The following is a 26,349-nucleotide window of genomic DNA, read 5'->3' as shown; positions in this document are numbered from 1 at the left end:
TGAAGGAAGAAGGTGTGGGATACTATTGTTTGACCAAAGAATTAGAAGGAAAAATGGCTAGAAATACAGAGATAATTTACATCAGGTAAGCTTGTTAAATAATTTGCTTTTTATTCTAGAGGGCAGTTTTTAACATAGGGTAGTTACTACTACATGTTTATAAGCAACAGGATGACAACATCAGGTCTGCCCTTTAGAGCAATTACTCTGGTGTTGTGGAGAACTGGAATGAAACAAGATTGGAAGAGGATGGGGATTAGTTAAGAGGCTCCTGGAGTCTGGGCAAAAGATAATGCTGGACAGGGCTAAAAGGTAACAGAAAGATGACAAGATGAAAAAATGTGGAGTTATTTCAGAAATCTGAAATCTTTAGAAAGTACAATTAATAAGACTTGGGGTTTCCCTAAATGTAGCAGTTCTGCCACGGCCTATAATGTTTAGCAATTATGCAAAAATACTATGACGGGACTACTAAAGTTCCATAAGGTGGAGATTAGGCTCAGTAATGGGTCCTGAATAAATGAACTTAAAATATCAAAAACTTTTGACTATATTTATAAGTTTCTGTTTGAATTATAATTCAGGATTTATCTTTTTGGAGATCAGAAAGCATAGAATGTTAACAACTGGGAAGAATTTTAGGGCTCTTTAAATTTTATTAAAGATGAATAATCTCAGTGCTATAACATATAAACTTAAAATTATTTAAATTTGGCCCACTGGCATTGTCTAGCCATGTATACTGTTTGTTCTCAGTGTTGCTTGATTTATCTGCCCATACAACACAAGGACTCATATAACCAAGGCAGCTGGGACTAATAATACTTACAAAAAAGTAAAATAAGCCAAATTCACTTCTAAAATATTTTAAAAGTCTAAATTTACCAAAATTACATTTTTCTTGTAGCTAATGGTAGCTAACCTAGGGTTAGGTGAAATTCTCTTATCATGTGATAGAAAAATAGGGATAAAACCATACCAATTAAGGATAAGATATTAACACTTTAAAGATTACATATTTTAATGAAATCATAAACTTAGATGGGTATCACAGAAATTTAATGAGTATCATAGAAATCTAATAGTCCAAGATCAATTCATTCATAACTAGAATAAAAAAAATTATTGGACATATTGGGCAAATTACTGAAATACAGGTTATTTTACACACACACACACACACACACACACACACCACTGTTAGCTAAAGCTCAAAATCAAAACATTTGATAAATTATTTGGAGAATGGAGAATTCTTCTGGGTACATGAAAATTAGGTCAAAAGGTGTCAAGCAGTGTGGTATTCTAGAAAGCATATAGGATTAGTAATGAAGTACTCTATGTTCCACTTCAAGCGCAGCAAAGATGTAGGATAAATCAACTAACAAATCTGACCCGAACGACATATGTTGAACTAAGTGCTCAGTAATGCCAGAAACACATTATTTCAAATCCACACGGAACCTATACCAAAACTGATTATAATGTAGGACACAGAACAAGCTTTAACAAATATCAAAGGATTGAATCATTCAAAGTATGTCTTTGACCACGGTGGAATTAAACTAGAAATCAATATCCAAAAGCTAATACTCAAATACAGAGAACTAGTGGTTGCCGGAAGGGAGGGAGTAGTGGAATGGGCAAAATAGGTGAAAGGGATTAAGAGGTATTAAAAAAAAAAAAAGGTAACAAGAAAATCAGAACTGTTTCGAAACTGAATACTACACTTCTAAATAACCCATGGTTAAAGAAGTAATCAAAGGGGAAATGAGGAATATTGTGAACTGAATAATAATAAACTTGTGAGAGGTAGCTAAAGCAATGCTTTGAGAAAAATTTTCACCTTAAATAGTAAGAACAGAACTAAGGCTAACTAATCCATTATCCAACAATAATTCATCAATAAGCTAGGCAAAGATCAGCAAACCAGATCCAAAGAAAGTAGAGGAAACTAATTAATGAGATAAAGGGAAAACATTTAATGAAGCCAGAAAAGGGAAAAATTGGTTCTCTGAAAATATTAATAAACTCCTCGTGTAACTGATCATTAATAGTAGAAGGAAAATAAAATCATCAGTATCGGGGCCATAAAAGAAGATTTTTTTTTTTTTTTTTTTTTTATAAAAGAAGATATTTTTATAGCACTTGCAGACATTCAAAAAATAAGATACAATGAACAAATCTTAGTCAATAAATTTGACAATTAATGAAATGAACAAATTACTTAAAAACATAGCCATTCAACCTCACATAAGAAATCTAAAAATGATCAGTCTGAGGGGCACCTAGGGTGCCTCAGTCGGTTAAGTGTCTGACTCTTGATTTTGGCTCAGGTCATGATCTCACGGTTTGTGGGTTCGAGCGCCGTGTAAGACTCTGCACTGGCAGTCTCCCTCTCTGCCCTTTACCCGTGTGCTCTCTCTTTTAAAATAAATAAACTTTAAAAAAATGATCAGTCTGAAACCCTCAGTGGAATCCTTTAATAAAAACTTGCCATCAACAAAGCCTTGAGGTAGAAATGGTTTTAATTTTGAATTACTCCAAATATTAAAGAAACAGCAAGTCTTAGAGATCCAATCTCCCTTACGAACATAGATATACAAATTTTAGACAAAGTATTAGTATCTTTAAATCCCAGGGCACCTGGGTGGCTCAATTGGTTGGGTGTCCGGCTTTGGCTCAGGTCATGATCTCACAGTCCGTGAGTTCAAGCCCCATGTCGCACTCTGTGCCGACAGCTCGGAGCCTGAAGCCTGCTTTGGATTCTGTGTCTCCCTCTCTCTCTGCCCCTCACCCACTCACACTCTGTCTCTCTCTCAAAATAAAATAAAAAACATTAAAAAAAAAAAAAAAAAAAAAATTTAAATCCCAGCAATATCTTTAAAAAAAAAACAAAAACAAAGTGACATTTATTTAAGAAATATAAGGGTGGTTTAACATTTGAAAACCAATTTAATATACCACATTAACAAGAAAAAAAGGAAGATTCATGCGACCATCTTGATTAATGCAGAAAGTGCAGTAGATAAAACTTAAGTCATTTATAAAAAAACTAATAGCAAACTAGAAGTTGAAAAATCATCAAAAACCATCAGCTGCCTAGGAATATATCTAAGGAAATGTGTATAAAACCTCTCCTCTGAAAACCTCCAAAATATTAAGGGAAACTAAGGTAGATATAAATAAACAAAAGTAGAAAAAACTGAATTCAAATCCTGCCTATGACCCTGGTCATGTGATTTTATACAAATTATTAAACCAAGCTTCCTTACCTACAAAAGTGGATTAAAAATATTAACTTGCTGTAGTTGTTACAATGATTATCAATAACACATTTAAACAGTACAATCCATTGGCATTTGATCATTATTTCTATTTTGACTTATTTTCTGTGGTAGTTGGGCCAAAATAACTGGTCTTTCTCCTACCCGTGATGTATTCCCTTCTCCCCTCCCCTCCGACACCCCACAAGCACTCACAAGTACATTTACCTGTTGTAATGAAGCTATGGCATCACCAGGTCTTTCCACTTCACTATAAACTTTTGCTAGGAGAACATGAGAACGTCCATCCTCCATGAGAGCTGACAGTTCATTTACTATGAGAGAAGGTATTGGGAACAAATAGTCATTTTTAAATAAACGTTTACATTTTTCTACAAGTTTTGAAACAGGTCTTTTTTTTTTTTTTTGAAACAGGTCTTTACAAAGAATGATTTTGAGAAATAGTGAATAAAGTTGAAAAACTTTCAGTCAGTTAACTGAGGGATGGCCAAATTAAAGAAAGAAAAAAGATTTAGGATAAAAACTAGCTGGAAGAAAAGCTAAGGAACTGGATAATAACAAGGTTTTTCTTAGACTTATATTAAGAGATAACAATGTAACAATACATGTAAGAATTTCAATTTTCATTTTTAACTGTATAAACATTTATGCTGATTGAAATCATTAAAAAACAAGATAGAGTAGTTGCTACATGCAATTAGGAAGATAATGGCTGTTTTTAAAATAATAGACACTTGATAAGCAATGAAGTACAGTCACTAAGAGCACTGACTTTGATGGCAATCTGTCTGGTTTCAAATCTAGTCCTTATCACTTACTAGCTATTTAACTTTGAACAAGATACTTATACATTTTGTGTTTCCCTTTCATCTGTAAAATAAGGGAAAGAATAGTACCCATCTCATAGGGTTGTTGTAAAACTTAAAAAGTAAGTTATGAAACAAGTGTGCATATGCAAAGCAATTAAAATAGTCTAGTACATGGTAAGTGCTATTTAAATATTTGGTATTATTATCTTGTGATTTAAGAGCAATAATAGAACCGTACATAAATAAGAAAATGTTTCTTCTACTATTTATCAAGTTCATGAAATGAACAAATTACTTAAAAACATAGCCATTCAACCTCACATAAGAAATCTAAAAATGATCAGTCTGAGGGGCACCTGGGGTGCCTCAGTCGGTTAAGTGTCTGACTCTTGATTTTGTGCCACATATACATCAAAGTGGTTTATATATATTATTTCTTTAAAACCCCAGCCTAAGGGGAATCAACAGGATTTCCTACAGGCAGGGACAGGGTGATGGCTAGGATCCGGGCTCTCAGCAATGACTAGAGGGATAAAGCTCTTATTGAGACAATGAAGGTTGCATGCAGGACAGATGTGGGGAGGCAGATCGGGAATTCTGTTTCAGACATGCTAAGTTTAAGATGTTTATTAGAATCCAGGTGCTGGCTACTTCAGCTAGATTAAGTTAGATATGTCAAGGAAACAGAGTCTTAGGTTTTAATTTAAATATGGGAATTATAATTGCCTCAAAAATGAATGTGGACATTAATGAAACAGTATATAATGAAATGCACATGAAGGCATCTAAGTGCACAATGGGGTGTGCTCAACAAATATTTATTACACGAAAGCATTTATATTACGTAAGTGTAATAAATTTATACCCATATAAGTAAAATATGCTACTTGAATCATTCTTCCTCTACAACCTTTTCAAAAATGCATATGCACATTTAAGGCTATCTGTAGTGTTTCAAGCAAGGTCTGACAAACCCATGCAAATATTTTTATGGACTAATACTTTATATGGTGAATAAACCCAAAATTAGGTAAATTTAAGCACCAACCTCATCAAAGCTAAATGAAAATACTATTTTTGAAAATCCTAGAAAACTTCGAGTGGGCTGGCCTTATCATATACCCAAACACATTTTATTTTTTAAAAAATATTTATTTATTTATTTTGAGGGAGAGAGATAGAGAGAGAGAGAGAGAGAGAGAGAGAGAGAGAGAGAGAGAGTGCACAAGCAGGGGATGGGCAAAGACAGAGGGAGAGAGAGAATTCCAAAGAGGCTCTGTGGTTCTGTCAGCACAGAGACCAATGCAGGGCTCAAACTCACAAACCATGAGCTCGTGACCTGAGCCAAAATCAAGAGTCAGACATTTAACTGACTAAGACACCCAGGCACCTCTGAAGACATTTTAAAGCTACAGTGGATAGGATACCGGCAAAAGAAAAATAACGCAGGGCAACAAAATGAAGATTCTCAGAATTAGTCATACATACAAATAAGTTTATTATGTGACAAAGATGGCATCTCAATAAATGGCACAGAAATAAAATTGGTCTCCATTTGGGAAACTATATAGTAAAAACTGTACATGGACTAAAGTTCTACAAAAATTACAGAAAATATAAAAGAGTATTTTTATGATGTTAAGATGAAGGAAGATAGTTTCTGAGTATGAGAGGAAATTCAGGACTCAAAAAAAGGAAAGGCTGGTATATATAATAATTGGCTATTCTATTTGACTAAGGAAATGACAAATTCAAATAAAAAAACAAAACAAGGGATAGGCTCAGGAGAAAATGTCTGCAAATGACTAACAGGTGACAGATGATTAATCAGAGGTTCAGGGTCAAAGCAAGGGATATAAATGAAAACATCCTAGAAGGAAATGTGATCTACAGACATGGAATGATGCCTAACCTTATCGATTATCAAAGAAATTCAAATTGAAGTGGTTTTCTCCCCTATAATTAATACAACACAATGATGGGACATTTTTGACCTTAAGAAACAATGATGCGGCACAACTCAACTCAGAGGTATATAAAGAAGCTTATCTCATATTGTCTTCAACTTTTCTTCAGTCTAAATGTCTATCAATAAGGGACTCATCAAATAAATTATTATATCAAGATATAGAATACCTATACTAAAGAAAATAAAGAAAAGCTATATTTGCCAACATGAAGAGAAGCTATTAAGTGAAAAATGTCTACTGTAGATGTACAGTATAATATGATCCCATTTTGGCAGGAAAAATGTGGTATGTAATTCTGTGTGAGAGAGACAAAGAGAGGCATGGCAGAGACACTAATTAGGATGATACACAAAGTAAATGTGTTTTTTTTTTTTTTCTGGAAAGCTGGGACAACACAACTTTCACTCACTTCTGTAATCTTTAAATTTTGACAATGAGTAAGCACTAGATTTTATTTTAAAATAACAATCTTTAAAAAGCAAATTTGTATAGGGGTGCCTGGGTGGCTCAGTCGGTTAAGTCTCCAACTCTTGATTTCAGCTCAGGTCATGATCTTTCAGTCGTGATAGTGAGCCTGCCATCAGGCTCTGTGCTGGGAGTGGAGCCTGCTTGGGATTCTCTCTCTCTTTTTCCCTCTGCCCCTCCCCTGCTTGTTCCCTCTCTCTCCCCAAAAAGAAAAAAAAAAGGCAAATTTGTACCAACTTATAAGAAGGCAATTTAGATAGTATCCAGTTAAATTTATCTTATTTTTATTATTTTTTTTAATGAATACAATTTATTGTCAAATTGGCTTACATACAAGACCCAACAACTGCCCTCCAGTTAAATTTTAAATGCACATACTTTTTTGACTTAGCATCTTACTCTTAAGAAATATAAGCAAGTACGGACTTCAAGCTATATTACAAAGCTGTAATCATCAAGACAGTATGGTACTGACATAAGAACAGACACTCAGATCAATGGAACAGAATAGACAACCCAGAAATGGACCCACAAATGTCTGGCCAACTAATCTTTCACAAAGCAGGAAAGAATACCCAATGGAATTGATATTCAGCAAGTGGTGCCAGGAAAACTGGATAGTGACATGCCGAAAAATGAACCTGGACCACTTGCTTACACCACACACAAAAATAAACTCTAAATGGATGAAAGACCTAAATGTAAGCAGGCAAAAACCTCTCTGATCTTGGCCACGGCAACTTCTTACTCAACACATCTCCGGAGGCAAGGGAAACAAAAGGAAAAAGGAACTATTGGGACCTCATCAAAATAAAAATCTTCTGCACAGCAAAGGAAACAATCAGCAAAACTAAACGGCAACCAACGGAATGGGAGAAGATAGTTGCAAACGACATATCAGATAAAGGGTTACTATCCAACATCTATAAAGAACTTATCAAACTCAACACCCAAAAAACAAATAATCCAGTGAAGAAACGGGCAAAAGACATGAATAGACACTTCTCCAAAGAAGACATCCAGATGGCCAACCGACACATGAAAAAATGCTCCACATCACTCATCATCAGGGAAATACAAATCAAAACCACGATGAGATACCACCTCACACCTGTCAGAATGGCTAACATTAACAACTCAGGCAACAACAGATGTTGGTGAGGATGCAGAGAAAAAGGATCTCTTTTGCACTGCTGGTGGGAATGCAAACGGGTGCAGCCACTCTGGAAAACAGTATGGAGGTTCCTCAAAACATTAAAAACAGAACTACCCTACGGCCCAGCAATTGTACTACTAGGTATTTATCCAAGGGATACAGGTATGCTGTTTCGAAGGGGCACATGCACGCCCCAATGTTTACAGCAGCACTTCAACAATAGCCAAAGTATGGAAAGAGTCCATATATCTATCAATGAATGAATGGATAAAGAAGATGTCGTGTATACATACAGTGGAGTATTACTCGGCAATCAAAAGGAATGAAATCTTGCCATTGAAACTACGTGGATGGAACTAGAGGTACTATGCGAAGCGAAATTAGTCACAGAAAGACAAATATCATATGATTCACTCACATAAGGACTTTAAGATACAAAACAGATGAACATAAGGGAAGCAAAAATCATATAAAAACAGGGAGGGAGATAAAAACATAAGAGACTCATAAATATGGAGAACAAACAGAGGGTTATTAGAGGGGTTATGGGAAGGGGATGGGCTAAATGGGTAAGGGACATTAAGGAATCTACTTCTCAAATCATTGTTGCACTATATGCTAACTAACTTAGATGTAAATTAAAAAAGAAATTAAATAAAAATTTTTAAAAAAGAGTACTAAAAAAAAAGGATATAAGCAACTATATACCAAAGAATGAAATACAAGGATACTCACTGTAACATAGTTTATAAATATTAAAATAATGGAAAATCAGCTAAATATCTAATAATTGGGGGCATCTGTGTGGCTCAGTTGGTTAAGCATCCCACTCTTGCTTTCAGCTCAGATCATGATCTCACAGTTCATGGGATCGAGCCCCATGACATGCTCAGTGCAGAGTGTAGAGGCTGCTTGGGATTCTCTCTCTCTGTTTCTCTCTCTCTGTCCCTCCCCTGCTTGTACTCTCTCTCAAAAATAAATAAATAAACTTAAAAAAAGTCCAATAATTGAAAGAAAGTTAAAAGAGAAAAACATGGAGTCATAATAAAAAAAAAACTGTTGAGTTATAGAATATTATGATGCCATTAGAATGATATGAATGTACTAACATCTGGAATATGCTATCTGGGGAAAAAATTCCAGAATAGGAAGAACAATACACTCAAAAAGAAAAATTATGCATATTATACTTATGTACTTACATATACACTGAAACACAAAAATGGTATTACCTCTAGGAAGGTAGTTTGAGAAGAGGGCAAGTAGAATTCACATGAGAAACTGGAGACTTACACATTATATTCTTGGATTGTGTTGAATTTAAAAAAAAAAAAAAAACTTAAGAGGAAAGATTATAAAAATGTTTACTTGTCTAAACATCAGATGTAGTTTCACATTATTCTGGAAAGTAAAGTATCTATGGCACAATTAACTGTTTCATAAATCTGTTATTAGATCATTCAAATGTCCTATTTTAGTAGAGTGACATTCTGATAATGAATTAACCAACCTCACATATATAATACCGAGAATACAAATGAACATTTATATAATATAAAAATAAAATAGATCAGACATATCAGATATGGTATACTTTTTTTTCAAATCAGAAAGACTTTCATACCAGGCTCATGAGCTAGAGCATGTTGAAGAACTTTTTCTGCTTTGTCATACCATTTCAATTTTAATAAAAGCTCAGCCAGGTCATAGCAAAGATAATTTTGTTGTCCACTTTTCAGAGCGGCTTCATAGTAAGTGATTGCCTAAACAAAATCCGTTTCAGTTAGGAAAATAAGGCAATGAGAATGGTGTTCAAGCATAGATATTTTATACATTATAGATTTAAAGCATAGAAAAATTGGAAATAACCTAGCAGAAACTCAGGCATGTACCTATCAGTTAAATATGCCATTTTTTAGACAATCAAACATCACATAAGGCAACTGGCATTTCTTATGAAAAGCAGTTAATGAAAACTGCTTGGTGAATTTTTTTTTTTTTTTTTACCAGTTTTATTCCAGAGGCCATTGAATGCATTGAATGCAAATATATATGTTCAGTAGTTACCAGGAATAGAACAAGAATATAACAACTAAAGGAAAATCCATTATCCCTACTAGAGGGAAATAAAAGCACATGGCTTACCAAAACTGGTTCATTAGAAAGGACAGCTATTATGCTTTGTCCTATAATGAAAGAAATATAATGTTATCACAATTGACTGGTTGCAGGGTTTAGGTGCAAGATGAAGCCAGAAGTAAATTTTAGGCTCCAGTCTTTGCAAAATGCAGTGGTCAAGAATCTGAGACACTGACAAAATCTTTAACATAAATTCCAGTTTGTGAATATAAATTTGGAGTTTATAACCATCAAGATACAAACAGTGCTTGCTGCAGACTTCTCAGAGAGCAGGGTTTGAAACATTTAATCGAATAGGCATATCTCAAGTACATAAAGTACTTACCTTTGAGTAGTTGTGAGTTTTGACAAGCGCTTTCCCAATTTTGCTTGCCAGTGTTCCATCTTTGGGATTCTGATTTAATGCTTGCTCATACGCTATTATGGCTTCTTCTGGCTAATGTTGGCAGATACAAAAAATAAGCAATGAATAAACAGCTTAGCTGGATCCTTTTAAAAGGCAACATTTCTGTAATTAAGCTCTGTATCTGTAGTACTCACTCAGTGAGACAAATAAAGTACATAGTAAAGTCTAGAAACATTACCACTGTCAGATAGGTGACAGTCACTAGTGTAGGTGTAACTCATTACTGGCTCTCTTCATTTTTCTGTTTAAAAGAGACTCTTACCTTGTTTCTGGTATCCTATCTATTTCAAATAATGATAATGCTAAATTACTGGATCTCAGTTTGAAAACAACTTTTTTTACTATAATGGTTATTTCCTTTTTACTGTAATGACTGGATCTTTAAATAACACTTAAAACATTCCTTTAAATAGAATATTACGCCAATCACAAAAAGGAGTTTTTTTTTTGTTTGTTTGTTTTTTAAATCTAAGTTCAGTAGCATCAGAAACTTTACCTCTTGTATATTCATGTATGCATCACCAAGGAGAAGAAAAGAACGAGGGCTGGGCATTCTCTCAGCAATTTCTCTAGAAATCAGACCAATTCTAGTTAGTATCCTGAATATAAATATCTTCTTCCAAAAGAATTAAATAAAAAGTAAGTTTACTTATTTCAATTAAGCCATAGCTTTCAGAGTATCTTCTACATTGTAAAAGAAAAAAAAAAAACCAACCCATTCATACCCAGATTATTTATGCTAGATCAACTTTTTTTTTTCCATTAAATCTTTCCATTTTTTGATATGCAGGTAACAAGAGTACTGGTAGACAGTAAACATATAAGCTCTCATTATATGAAAATACATTTTTTTACCTTTAATTTTGAAATGATGTGGGAGCGAAGGCACCAAAACAGGATGTGACGCTATCAGTAATGTATAGCATCTCACTCAATTGGTCCAAAAACTATATGCGAGGTATAACTTTATACATGACACTAAGAATTGAAGTCTATAACTAATGTGTCAGATCTGCCTGAAACAAGACCTATGCTTTTAACTATTATACTATAGGGCATCCAAAACAAATCAATCTTATTTTTAAATATCTTCTGATCATGAGAGATGACGGTGCTGATCTTTTGGAAACATCACAGGGAATAAGATCTAGGACCTCCAGTTCATCTACCCATACACAGGTGCTGCTCAGTTTCTTCGAATCACTCAGCACCTACAGAGAACCTGAACAGCTTTCTAAGTTTTGATATTTACATGATATAGATGAGCCAATGAAATAATTCATCAACACTGTGCTATGTTCTCAACAGATAAGAGTGTTGATCTCTTCTTACATGAAGTGTGTGCTTGTATGTTTATAAGAGTAAGAACAACCTGTGCGTGTTGTCGATCCCAATAAGAGCACCAGTGTATGACATAATGCACCTGCCCTTTCACCAAGGAAAATTTGTAATCCATACCTTGGCGTGGTGTATACTAAGTCATAATTTTCTATTGCTATAACTATTATGCTGAGCATTAAATATGACCATTTAGCCCCTGAATTGTTGTTATATTATAGTTTTCTTAAGCTATTAGAATGTATGTAACAGTTGCTTTTCCCCTTCCCAAACAGAAAGGTTTAAGGTCTAGAAATAACATCAAATGAAGGAGGAGAGTTAAGAATCTAGAGTAAGCCACAAAATAATCATCATCATTAATGATTTATGTCTTAGGAGAGTGAGTTGCTTGGTTAGTGTGACTGTGGTTGGTAGTAGAACATATTAAGGAAAGGGTCTATGAAATATCTCTGTAAAGCAGTTAAAGAAAGAAGAAATAAATCTGGGAACTAATTTTAAGAAGTAAATGTGTCAAAATACAATGGGTTGAAATAATCATTTACCTGTAACAAGTAATATATAACATTTTCTCTTTTCTGTGCTTCAGATAAATATCTGCCATTTTTTCTTTGGCCTCTATGAAATAAGGCTGTTCAGCGGTAACATTCCGAAGCATACTTAAAGCTCGCTCAACATCTCCCTGGGCCAGAGCTAGGTCTGCATTAGCAATAGTAACACGCAATTCTTCAGATGTCCCAGAAAATTCATGGATGGCATCTTGTATAACTTTCGCTGCCTCATGCTATAAAGATGAAGTTAAAATAACATTCTTTCAAAATATTCAACAAATTACATTAGAAATGAAGATTTTCTACTAATCCAGAATAAACAATAATTATAGCACAGGTATGATGAAAATTGACAGATTTCTGAAAAGTACAAAAATTTAAAACTAAACTCAGAGACCAAATTCAGATGACAGTATGAATATTTTTTAGGTGAAAAGTGTTTTCATGACTAGGACAATGGCAATTGCTATGAAAGAGCTCCTGCTACTGTAATTTAATAAGCATTTACTTTGTATCCAGCATTATATCAACCCATTTAATTCTCACAAAACCCCTCTAAGCCCTCTCACAAAAACCCCCATCTTGCAGCAAGGAAAATGAAATTTGGAGAGTTAAGAAGCCATGTTCATTATTGCCCCCTTGATGGGATCCAGTCCACAATCATCCACTGTACCAAATGGGTCTTCACCAAGTAGCAGATTACTTTATTCCCTATACCAGGAGCAGTTCTGTTATGCCTCAGCTGAATACATTACCTCATTTTCAAGTCTGTACCTCAATGAAACTAAAATGTCTTTTAAGATCAATATCAATTTTAGAGAATATAAGACATTCCGATTTCAGAAACATTAACATGAAAAAAATAGTGCATTTTAGAATCGACTATCTGTGGTAGAACTTGTTCTTGTTATGTATTTATGTTAATGTATTAGTGAAATAGAAATTATTTTGCGATTTGGCAAGAATCTAGACACAGCCTTCTTCATTTCTGCTAAAATATGAAAATAACTGACTAGCAACTGTTGCAATCTAAAAAACAGACCTAAATGATGTTAAGTTCTTCATTTTCTAAGGCTTTAACTCCTCTCTCAGAATTGCATCCTTGCCTACTTCCTGTCTATTTATTATTATATTATATTATATTATATTATATTATATTATATTATGTAATATTATGTTGTATTATATTGCATTATATTATTGTATATATTATTTTAAGTATTTGATTTTATGATCACCCTATAAATTTACCAAAGGTATATTCATTAAGTGTTCCTTTTGGTTTCTCAACTATTAGAATTTCAGATCGGTACTTTCATTTGATTCCAGTAGTACTTGTGTGCACATGTACATACGTGTATGTGCATGTGTGTGAGTCCTTTCAGGAATTCACAGAATGACAATTATATTATTACCTTTCATGGTAGCTGAGATCATCACACATATTGCTATATACGTTATACTACATTCATACATTTCATGGTACGTATTAAATTATATTATTACTCATATTATATTACACATATGTTATTCTATTGCCTGGTAGCTAATGTAAGTACACTGATACCTAAGGCCATCCAGGTACAAATTATGTTTAATTTCAGGGACTTGAAGAAAGGACATGATTTGGTTCAAAGTAATGAGAAATTTTCTAAACTTTATCATTTGGCCAAGAAAACAATTTTAGCTTTTCCATTTCCTACTAATATGTACACTTGTATAAAAGTTCAGAGCTGAACTACTGAATTAAAACTTGACTTACCTGTTCTCCATTTAAGCGGTGAGCCTCTACCAACTCAAGAAAGACTGATAAACGATGGTTTGCATCAACTTCAGTTTTTCTGTGTTTTGATTTTGAGGAAGCTCCAATTCTCCTCATTCCTGGTAAACTCATTGCCATATGCAGGGTTTTAATTGCTTCTGCTATTTCTCCCATTTTCTTTTGTGACTGAGCTTTTATCAAATGATACAAAGGGCATTCTCTCACCTGAAAAAATAATATTCAGAAATACTTCCTTAGAATATACATACAACATCAACACATAATTTACAATCCACCAAACATTAAAATAACAGAATCTCTGAGGACACTCAGCCTGTATTATGTACCTGAGGTCTATTTTTGCCCTCTTATTAATTTTGTGATCATTTACTGTGTGATACCAGATTCAAGGAAACTGCCATTCTCTAGCATCCTTCTGGATAACAAACCAGGTGATGGGCTTTTACCATGATAGAAGAGAAAATACTTTAAAAAAAGACTAGCCAATATATTCTTTAAAAAATTTTTTTTTAATGTTTATCTTATTTTTTGAGAGAGAGAGAGAGAGAGAGAGAGAGAATGAGTGGGGGAGGGACAGAGAGAGAGGGAGACAGAGAATCTGAAGCAGGCTCCAGGCTCTGTGTCAAGCCAGAGCCCGACATGTGACTCGAACCCACAAATCATGCAATCATGACCTGAACTGAAGTCAGACGCTTAACTGACTGAGCCCCCCAGGTGCCCCAAGGCTGGCAAGTATATTCTAAGAAATTTAGTTTTCAGGCAAGGCATTTATCTGGGACTTCTAGTACTGATATAAAGTCATTAGATTTCTAGAAACACAGTTTTTCCCTTTTCTTCTATTTTTTAATTTTAGGATTAAAAATTTCAGAACATTTTAGTCAAACTTGGTGTTACCCACTGATACTACTCTGAAACCTATAGCAATGAAGTTTCTATCTTTATTTTGGCTATCCAAAGTGTTTACAGAAAAAAATAAGAGAATGACAAAATGAATGAAGAAGGAGTCAAAGGAAGGAGATGATCCAGAATGAGGCAGTGTGGCAGTCATCTAATGTCTAGGATGGCTACAACTGCCCTGGAGGCTGCAGCTCTAAGCCTTAACTAGGCATCACATTTGCTGATGGGTTTTGTGTAAATTTACTCATGCTTCTATTCTTCTCTCTGAGATTTCAATTTCTTGGGATAGGGTACTGGCATTGAGGTCATAATGTACCACCCGTCTTGAGAACTAGTGACATAAGAAGCAGGCACTGCCTTCTGCAAATCTTGAATTATCCAGTCCACTGAAGCGTCCTCACATAATAGGGTTCAAGACCCTGTGAACCAAAGCCAAAGTTTGAGGAGCTCCTCCATGATTCTAGGTAGTTAGGAAGCACCTGAACCTATGATTTTCCCCAATGCTTAGAGATATGGGATGTAACACAGAATATCTTGGATAGAAACCTAGTGTGTTTATATCCTCAAACCATATATGAACTTTCAAAATGACTAGGTGTTCTTTGATGATGACTCTAAAAAGATGTTATTAAAGCCACAATCCAAGAAAGAAAAAAGCAGTAAAATAAAGTTCTTACACATAAAAATATTTGGCATAATGTTCTATAGCTTACAATTATTTTTATATACATCCATTATTGCACTTAATGCTCATTATAACTGTAGGGTGTTATTATATGAGTTTTATAGAAAAGAAAACAGGTTCAGAGAGAGATAAGTGACTAGACACTGACCCCCAGGTATTCTGTGTCCAATTCCTTACAGTTTTTTAATTATACCACAGCTGCCTCCATGTTTTCTCCCACTGCTTGTGAATCCAAACTTGTTTCCATTAAAAATACATTTATTAGCAAAACATATAAGCAAAAATGCAAGATAGCTGAATATGTAAGTATCTGCTAAAGGTTCAAGGAGGGTGATATGTCCTTTCCCACGTGAATCTGGAATACTTACCTTAAAATTATAGCTCAGGCAAAGTTCAAGTGACTGAGAACACAATTTGAATTTTTCCTGAGACAAATAAACCTGAGCTATCAGGAGATGCGCATCTGCATAAGAAGGATTGTGTTCTAGGCAATGCTGCAGGTAATTATAAGCTGCTTCAATGTCACCTAATGACAGAAACAAAGCATTGTAATTCAAATGGTTAAGAGACAGAGATGTGAGAGAGAAGAGGGTCATGAGGAGTTTATGGAGAGTTCCAGTATTTAAACTAAAGTTCTCTATTCATAAGGCAGTGTAACCTCTCTACCTGCACCATGTAGCTAGCCTCCTTCTAGACTTCATGAAAGGATATACCTGTAAGTCCATAAGGAGCTCCATAAGGAGCAAGGCAGAGAAAAGCTGTGAATGGATGGATCAGAGTCCATTACTGTTGTTACCGAGAGGACCATAAATGTACCTTTATTTATTTTCCTGATCAAAAAAATTTTGCTTACAATTTTATTACAGTAAGTTTTGTAAAACATAGACATTTAAATAGGTAGAATTCTGTAGCGTCCCTTACATTAACAAAGAAGATCTAGTCTTGGAATTATTTTTGGCTAGAAATTTTATCACTGTATATAGAATAACAAAAAAAGCATAAGGATATATTCCAGACATTCAGAAATATGAACTACTGATTTAATATGCTTTTAAATACCAACTGAAATAGTCAGTGTTTTGGGCATGCATACTCTGTACATCTAGGGGTCTTAGATGGAAGAAATGATCAAAATTAAAGTGACAAGAATGGGTGGAATCTGTTAGGCTAGGCTGGTACTTGGGGTCAAAAGAGGCTCTTCAGAGAAGGAAGGGCATGAACTCTAGGTCCCAGAAGAACTTTCTAGTGATGTAACCTACAGTGATCTGCCCAAAGCCATCTCATAGACTGGCTAGGTATAGGAGCCCAACTCCCCATTCAACCTTGTTAGGAGCATGGGGGAAGGGCAAGCCCTAAATTATTCTCTGTTCCATTACTCTCCTTAACCTTACATGATACCTCAATAGACCAAATAAGACTTATACTTAGGGCTTCCTGTTCCCAAAGGCCTAAACTACCAATGACAAAATCCACATAAACAGAAAACAGTTTTCTTAGAGACAGAGTAACTGGCTGAGGCTGCATAATAACTTAATAAATATAGTATCAAAATTTGTCAATCAACCATCAAACATAATAAATAATATTGGATTATTTTTTGTTGTGATAAGATCTAACGCTCAAGAATCGAATAGGCAGAAAAGGAAATGGAAAGGTTAAGGATAATAACCTGGTGTGCAAATTACCACCTCCATGCAAAAGAATTAAGGAGATAACCTGGAGGTTACTGCTAAGGGGGAAAGTACATAGGAAAAGAATCAGGATTTATAAATAAGAGACTGAAGAATATGAGGACTGTATGAATAATTGAGATCAGAATTTTTATTGTTTTGTTTAATGGTGATGAGGGGGAAAGATGTGTGGAGTTAGTATTTAGAAGGTCACTAAATATTTAAAAATGAGAAATGGGTAATCACTGTTGGGGAAAATAGCCACATAAACAAAGAACACATCAACATCACATTTTTATCGAAGAATAGCCCAATTTCCCTTAAGGAGAAAATGAAAGATATTTCTGTCCTACATGTATCTCTTTGTTAGGGTCTGGTGTAACACAGAATTTGGCTGGCCTTTGTCCCGTTTCCTGGGAAGGAGTCTTGATATCATAGAATTTCCCAAGTGAGAGGGAAATCTTTGTTGTTTGAGGTCAGCTCTGATCATTTACCTAAGTGAGAAGACTCATGGTGCGGCCCTAGATAGCTTATGTTAAGGAGATGACTCCATGGGGACTATCCCCGCCAGAAAGACCAACCAAGTACTTAGAGGGTTGGGGCTTTGAACTATGTTTTCTACTTGGACTGGGGAGCAGGATCCTGGAGACTGAGTTCAATCACACACCCAATGATTCGATCTGTGCCTATATAATGATTCTCTAATTAAAAACTCTAAACCTGAGTTGAGTTTCCCTGGCTATTAATGTTCTTTATGTATTGTCATATACACATATGTTGGAAAGTTTATGTGTACTCTATAGTGAACAATGGCAGCTTCACATTTGGGACCCTCCCATACCCCACCCCGTACATCTCTCTCTTTTGCTGGTTTGGATTAGTATCTTTTTTCTAAACTAAAACTCTAATTAAGTGGTTTCCTCAGTTCTATGAGTCATTCTAGCGAATTTGAAGCTGAGGAGTCATAGAAACCCTGAATCTGTAGTCAGCTAGTCAGAAGTTCAGATGGCCTTGGCAACCCCTGAACTTGTGGCTCGTGTCTGTGCCCTTAACCTGTGAAGACTGGTCCAACTCCAGGTAGTTCTCAGGTCAGAAGTCATTGCATTTGGCAATTTATCAGGATACCGTTATTTGGACACATGCCAGCGTTACTTCAAATGGTTTCAGGCTGCTCTTTTTATTTTATTTTTTTAAATTTTTATTATTCTTTTTAACGTTTATTTTTGAAACAGAGAGAGACAGAGCATGAACAGGGGAGGGGCAGAGAGAGAGGGAGACACAGAATCTGAAACGGGCTCCAGGCTCTGAGCCGTTAGCACAGAGCCCGAAGCGGGGCTCGAACTCACGGATCGTGACATCATGACCTGAGCCGAAGTCAGACACTTAACCAACTGAGCCACCCAGGCGCCCCAAGGCTGCTCTTTTTAAAAAGAGTGTCCATCTATGAAACTTTGGCAAGTAAGTAATACTATATTGAGACTGATTTATATCAATTTTCAAAATAAATAGTAAGTGTTTGATAAATTAATCACAGAACTCAAAGTTTGTTTAATCACCTAGTAGATAATACTGTTTCAACTGAGAGGAAAAGTAGAAATATCATGTGGCTCAATAGTAGAACTTAATCAGAAGAAGGTATTATAAAGCCACTTCTTACATATAGAGTATTTCAGAGATACAAACTTTTGAGATCACCTAGTTCTTTTTTTAACAGTTAAAACTGAAGTCAGATAAATTATAAAGTCAATCTTCTCTCTCCATTACATGCAAGAAATAATTGTTTACAGTAATATCTTTAAGCTGGTTTCTACTCTTTATGATTTTACAAACTTAATTTACTTTGTGTGGCAATTCATCTACCAAAGGTACATAAACATAAGCACAAAGAATGATCTATTATGTGTATAGTCACACACCTGTTTGTGTCCTAAAAAACTAAGGTTATAAACCTGGGGTTATTTTTTTTTTAGCTATACATAATCACAGAAACTAAGCAGGAATTAATCAACACATTTCATAAAGGCCTGAAACCTGGTAAACTTTGCATCTGGCTATACCAATGAGTCAACTATGGATTAATGGCTATGAATTCTTATTGCCATCTAAGTACCATCTGATGGACTTTTTTGTAAATGGTACAACTGCTTTTTCCTGTCAATTCACTTGAACAATGAAAATTTATGCTGATTTATAAAGAATTAAACACAAAATAATTTAATGCAATTTTACACAATCTTATTTTGGACTAAAATTATTTGTTTGTGCACAAGTAAAATGCATCTTATGTGACGATTCTTCAAGTATGTGGAGTGCTTAAACATACCTTTGTTTTTATCAACATCAGAATTAAAAGGTCAATTTAAGTTTTTAAGTTATATTCTACCTGATAAATATTTCACTTTTGCTATAAGGAAGACAGCTTGCAGTAGACCTGGTACAGTTCTTACTATAGTCTCCAGGATTGAGGTACAACGTCTGAGAAGTGGAGAAAGAGGTTGCCCAAGACTTGCAGGCTAAACAAAACAAATTAGCACATCATTTTATAATTATATTAGTATTTAGCTAAAAGTAAACAAACATACTAAATTTTAGTGTAACTAGCAAAACTACCTATTTTCCCAAAATTTCTCTTATTCTATTTTTGCAATAATATCTTTCCTATAACATGACTAATACTAATTTATCCCCTTGGGATCTGTGAACAGCCCATGTAATGGCTTTTATTCAGCAAAACAGTTATGAGATTATTACAGTTACTGATCTGATAACATGAAAGGAGCATATTTGTTCAAAAACTGTCAAGGAAACATACTCAAAGGAAAGATAACTGAGAGACAGAACTTCTTGCTGGAAATGAGAGTCAAGGCAATGTAGTTCTAATTCTAGACCTGCCTATGATTTACACAGTTCAGTAACTTGCATTACCCCCTAGAGTACTGTAAGTTCAGTTTCTCGAAAATTATTTTTCCTAGAAGTCAGAGGGTAGAACACACTCATGTGTATTATACCAAATGTCTCACACGTTCACGTTCTCTGCTTTTCTGCCTGGCATGTCAAAGGCTTTCAAAGGATTTTTTTTTCTCTTTTTATTAATACATAGTGAATATGGTAACTAAAACAGTACTATAACATTTGTTTATTGTTTTAATGGCTGTCTACCCAACCAATCTTTATCCAAGGGTTACCCACTCACAAGTTACAAATGTGATATTAGTTTAAATATCAAACGTTTATTCTCCCTGCTTTGACCTACTGATGCTGTGTCCTTAATTTGAAAAATAATCTTCCCCATCGTCCCCCTACACTCCATACATATATACTCTTTTTTATTTTAAGTTTATTTTTATTTATTTCAAGAGAGAGATAGAGACCAAGTGGGGAAGGGGCAGAGAGGGAGAGATAGAATTCCAAGCAGGCTCTCCACTGTCAGTGCAGAGCCCCATGCAGGGCTCAAACTAACAAACAGAGAGATCGTGACCTGAGCCAAAGTCAAGAGTCTGACGCTTAACTGACGGAGCCACCCAGGTGCCCGTCCACACATATATATTTTTAACTAGAGTATAGTGTCTTACAATCACTCCTACAATGAGACATGACTACTGAAAAGAAACTACCACATCTCTTCACTATGTTGAGTCACAAAAAAATGTGCACTCAAAAATTATTTCAAAATATGACCACTGATGCCTACAATACATCGACTTCTTTAAATTTCTACAGCACTTATAAGTTATGTAATAAAATTTAGCATCCTACATTATCTTATACAATTCCAAAGTAGTTTCATGTTTTGTTTTGCTTCTTTTATAGGGTTAGGGTCTTTATGTGCCTTGAAGATCAGAATTTTACACTCTTTCACATAGTATGAATACAGAGTAAATTCTTCAAAAGCATTTATTTTTTCAGTGTAACTGAAAACAGCGAAAGTGTAGGTGATATAGGTGGCAAAGGTTCTTTACCACCTGCTAAGAGTTATTTATTGAGAACAACCGTCATTTTTGCTGTAAACACTTTCAGAGTGAATTGTACGTGGACAATCTCTAAGATAACATCCGTCTGATTAAAAACAAAATATAAAAGGGGCAAGGAACAGAACTGGAGAGGCAAGTCTGCCTTTCTGATATTTCCCCATGGAAACACCATTATGAATGTTAATTAGGTGCTGCCATGCTGACAAAGGTTATATGGGGGGGTGGGTGGGAACACAAAATGTTGTGGACTAGGGACACAATTGCCACTTAACACATTATTTCTTGCTCCACCTACAGTTAATTCTTAGCACAGCTGCCACAGAAATCCTTTTTAAATTACTGAGTCAGATGACGCTGTAAACCCTCTGGCGGCTCCCCACTGTACTCAGAATCGATGCCAGGGGAGGGACAACACCTCTAAGGACCTACGTGGTCTGCTTTCTCTGTTGTGACCTCCTCCTCACTCCATCCCTGTCACATTAGTCTCCTTGTGGCCTTTGGGCCATTGCACAACTGTTCTCTGTGACTGAGACAATCTATACCATATCTCCACATGAACACCACGTTTTTGTTCAACTTTTACCACTTAATGAGGCCTAACCAGATCATCTTATCTAAAATTATCACCTAGGGGCGCCTGGGTGGCTCAGTTGGTTGAGCGTCCAGCTTCAGCTCAGGTCATGATCTCACAGTTCATGGGTTCGAGTCTCGCGTCGGGCTCTGTGCTGACAGTTCAGAGCCTAGAGCCTGTTTCAGATTCTGTGTCTCCCTCTCTCTCTGCTCCTCCCCTGCTTGTGCTCTCCCTCTCTCTCTCAAAAATAAACATTAAAAAAAATTTAAAAAAATTATCACCTATTTCTTCTGAGATTTTCTAATACACCATATAATTGGTTATATTATCTGTCTCCTCCTGCTAGTTATATATATGCTTCATAGAGGACAAAGGCTGTACTTTATCCTTTCACAACTACTTCCCCAGCTCCAAGCAAAGTCCTGGGTACTCTACAAGCATTCATTGAGTGAATTCTGATTATTACACAAGTACTGAAAAATGCATTCTAATTCTAAGCAACTGAAAGCACATCATGACAGGGAAGACTTGGATCAACCCTATTCCAGAAGGGTTAATTTATTATTATTTTTTAAGTTTATTTATTTATTTTGAGATACAGCATGAGAGGACAAGCTGGGGTGGGGGGGGGGGAAGTGGGGCAGAGAGTGGGAGAGACAGAATCACAAGCAGGCTCTGCACTATCAGCATAGAGCCCAAAGTGGGGCTCGATCCCACGAACTATGAGATCATGACCTGAGCTAAAACCAAGAGCCAGATGCTTAACCGACTGAGCCACCCAAGTGCCCCCAAAGGGCTAATTAAAAAAAAAAAAACAGATTTATACAAGTTTAGAAAATGACATAGTGATCAACAAAAGTCGCATGGCTTCCCTAAAGAAAGGCCATTATCCTCATTTCCTTATTAACACAATTATGGAAGCTGTAAATCAGGGAGAATGCTAAGAATTATGCTTTTAGCAATGAAACATCTGACACTTCCTGTTATGATATTCCTGTGTTGAAGCATGAGCTGAATATAACGTAAAGTCATCTGCTTACTGTCGTAATAAGAAAGTGCTGACTAACGGATCCACATCAGTTTGGAAACAACTCTCTGGTAGTTCAATAAAAGGCTCCATTTTCAGTTCTACTCAGTGCTGCATAAGGCAGATATTGGATGACACTAAAGATCTGTATAAAATAGATGACAATCAGGATCTAAAATAATACGGTAATCTGGAATTATGAGAGGAGTCTGAGGAGATAAGGTTTCACAGGGATAAATGTACAGTCTACAGTTTGGTCCTAAGTTACAGTGAATAATAGATCAAAAGACTTTAGTTAACTATTAATTCAATAGGGATTGATAATATCGTATGATTCACAAAAGAAGCTAGAAGAACATCTAGAATTAGGGAGAAGAGGATCTGCCAGGGCCAAACCCACATTTGGACTAGTGACCTTAAGGAGAGCTTACTAACAGGAGAAAGGCTATCCTCAGGCCCACGAGCAGGGTTCTAGCTATGTCATATAAAAATAAATGGCTAAAAACCTGGACTTGTTTAGGGAGAACATGAAAACTAATTTCTAAAATCTGAAGGTCTGTTTTATGAATGAGGAATAACCCTTGCTTTGGCTAAGTAACTGGACTTGCCCGTGCCACTTCAGAGAGCAGGAGGATGACTAGGACACAGGTGAATTTTTTTTAACATGAAGTTAAGTCTGATTTAACACAGGAAATGCAGTCTAACAGTTATAGTTATACAGTAAGAACTGCACTTTTAGGTGTACCCAAAGGTTGGATGGGCCCTTAAGATGCTATGGAGTGGATTCAGGGGTGCCTGGGTGGCTCAGTTGGTTGAGCATCTGACTTCGGCTCAGGTCATGATCTCATGGTCCGTGAGTTCGAGCCCCGCGTCGGGCTCTGTGCTGACAGCTCAGAGCCTGAAGCCTGTTTCAGATTCTGGGTCTCCCTCTTTCTCTCTCCTCCCCCACTCATGCTCTGTCTCTCTCTTCTCAAAAACAAATAAACGTTAAAAAAAAAAAAAGAAAAATTAAAAAAAAAGATGCTATGGAGTAGATTCAAGTATTACATGAATGTCTGACTTAAACAACTTCTAATATTTCTCCTGAAGTGAAGATATTAACATTCTATGAACTACAAGTGAATATTTATAAACCAAAACATTTATTACTTGATAGCCGTCATTGGCATAAATATTCTGACTTAAAAACTATTTCAACTAATATAGATACGAATACTACCATTGTAAGATGCAGATATAATCTAATATGTGAAAGACAATTTATTAGCACATTCATAAAACACTGTGTAAATGATGTTGTAAATATTTTCACTGAAAAAAAGTCCCAGAATTACTTACCTGCATTGGGCAGAAATTCAGATATTCTGTAATAATTTCTAGTAAGAAATCAGGATTTAAGTTCTCAAAATATTGTATGCCAAGTGGTAAATCTTCTAAATGTGAAAAATGAGTGTCCAGAACATCATTTAACATGTTAATAACTTCTTCTTGTCGCTTATTTTTCTTCATAGCAAGAATTGCATGTAAATAAATTAATTCCTACAAATTAAGCAGTTGCCATTAATTATCCCATTCAGTTGTAAAGCCATTTATTTCTACTTAGATTTCAAACACATATGAAGTGCTATTTATGTGCAATATTTATTCAAATTTAAGTATTAGCTTGGACAAACTTTTAGACTCTTTTTAAAAACAAAATTTTTTTTAATGCTTATATATTTTTGAGACAGAGAGAGACAGAGCACGAACGGGGGAGGGTCAGAGAGAGGGAGACACAGACTCTGAAGCAGGCTACAGGCTCCAAGCTGTCAGCACAGAGCCTGACGCAGAGCTTGAACTCATGGATTGTGAGATCATGACCTGAGTCGAAGTCGGACGCTCAACCGACTGAGCCACCCAGGTGCGCCAAACTTTTAGACTCTTATACAAGATTACTTAAAGTCTAATTCTGCAAGGAGGTAAGTTAGTAAATGCAATCATACATTAAAATTATCATATATTAGTCTTTTAAAGCCATTACTATTACTAAAAAAAATTTCATATTTTATAAACAGTAGCTAGGATCTATACGATCTGATAAAATAAAATACTGTACCGCAGATTTTCCAATAGACTGCTGAATTTCACTAAGGAATTCGAGCTGCTGATCTGCATCCTGTAACTGCCCTTCTATTAATTGACATCGGATAACTCCTAAAGCCAAATAGGACAAAAACAGTCAAAGTCCACATCCATTCAGGTATGTACACTTCAAGCTAACAACACAAGGATTAATAAAATAGGTTTTCCCCCCCATAATATATTAAAGTATTGATACATTATAATAAAATACAATAAAGTCATAAATACTACATCAGATTTAAAAAAGAAGAAAAAGAGAATAAAAGGAAATAAAATTGCCAGCTTTGTACCTATATAAAATCAGTTACTAAGGACTTCAGAATTTATGGGAACTACCCCCATAAAAGTTTATTATCGCAAGATACTATATAAGAAATGAAAACTTTAGGGGCACCTGGATGGCTCAGTCAGTTGAGCATCCGACTTGAGTCAGTTGGGCATCCGACTCGAGTCGGTTTGGGCATCCGACTCGAGTCGGTTGGGCCCTGGGTTGGCCTCTGTGCTGAGCATGGAGCCTGCTTCCGATTCTCTCTCTCTCTCTCTCTCTCTCTCTCTCTCTCTCTCTCTCCCTCTGCCCCTCTCCCCAGTTCATGCTCTCTCTGTCTAAAACCAAGTAAAATTAAAAAGGGGCGCCTGGGTGGCTCAATTGGTTAAGCATGCTACTAGTTTCAGCTCAGGTCATGATCTCAGTTTGTGAGTTCAAGCCCCACGTCTTGGGATTTCTTTCTCTCTTCCCCCCCTCCAAAATAAATAAACATAAAAAAATTTTTTAAAAATGAAAACTTTATTTTTAAAGATTTATGTTTTTTTCTATTGTGGATAGTAGAGGACAGTTTGATTTTAGAAAACCACAACATATTTTCTTCTTTAATAGCAGGTATTAAAAGGAATTATTATGTATATATATCTGAGGAACACTTATAGAAACAGTTGTCATACCAATTAGTGCGGGGACACTAGTTTCATCCAGTTTCATGGCGGTATTATACCACTTCAATGCTTCTTTCATGTCTCCTTGTAAAATCATTTGGTATCCAAGTTCTGTAGCAAATTCTGATTGTTCAGGGTTTAAAGCAAGAGCTCGTTGTAGTAATGTCTGAATTTTTCTAAGAATGAGTTGACTTCGTCCACACTAAAAAGAAAAAAAAATTTAGAAGTCAAACACTTCTACTCAGGTGGGAGGATTATTTTTTTTCTAAATATACAAATTATTTGTACTTCATAGAAATAGAATGAAAAAAAAAGATTTAATAACTAAAGGAAAATAAAACTTCTCCATTTACTACCTGGACAGTGCAGCAAGAAAGAGTTTACATCTAATCAGAACTTAAAATCCTCATGAACACTGCTTTTAAACAACAGCTTCCTGGAAAGTATACTCTAAAGATGCTACACAAGTGTATTTTTTAGGACTGTTTTCAAACTGTCTTATCATTGTTTTATAAATTAGATGAGGAAATCATTACTTTAAGGTTACAGATATGTATATGTACATATATATGTAGT

The 26,349-nt window shown here is 35.3% G+C and overlaps 1 protein-coding gene across 1 annotated transcript in view; it reads right to left on the bottom strand.

Moving 5' to 3' along the window:
• Positions 1 to 26,349, bottom strand: part of TTC21B (tetratricopeptide repeat domain 21B) — an 82,952-nt gene that overhangs the window by 33,979 nt on the left and 22,624 nt on the right. Inside the window, exons 9-19 of the mRNA XM_060621362.3 lie at positions 25,783 to 25,975; positions 24,818 to 24,915; positions 24,061 to 24,261; positions 19,537 to 19,666; positions 15,852 to 16,009; positions 13,881 to 14,105; positions 12,113 to 12,351; positions 10,729 to 10,801; positions 10,152 to 10,262; positions 9,312 to 9,450; positions 3,495 to 3,601 (exon numbers count right to left, since the gene is read on the bottom strand). Of these exons, the coding sequence (XP_060477345.1) occupies positions 3,495 to 3,601; positions 9,312 to 9,450; positions 10,152 to 10,262; positions 10,729 to 10,801; positions 12,113 to 12,351; positions 13,881 to 14,105; positions 15,852 to 16,009; positions 19,537 to 19,666; positions 24,061 to 24,261; positions 24,818 to 24,915; positions 25,783 to 25,975 (1,674 nt within the window). The remainder of the gene's footprint in view (positions 1 to 3,494; positions 3,602 to 9,311; positions 9,451 to 10,151; positions 10,263 to 10,728; positions 10,802 to 12,112; positions 12,352 to 13,880; positions 14,106 to 15,851; positions 16,010 to 19,536; positions 19,667 to 24,060; positions 24,262 to 24,817; positions 24,916 to 25,782; positions 25,976 to 26,349) is intronic.

This window comes from Panthera onca, chromosome C1, assembly GCF_046562875.1.
Source record: "Panthera onca isolate mPanOnc1 chromosome C1, mPanOnc1 haplotype 2, whole genome shotgun sequence".
Lineage (NCBI taxonomy): Eukaryota > Metazoa > Chordata > Mammalia > Carnivora > Felidae > Panthera > Panthera onca.
Note: the sequence above shows the minus strand (reverse complement) of the source record. Positions and strands in the feature narration are given on the sequence as shown.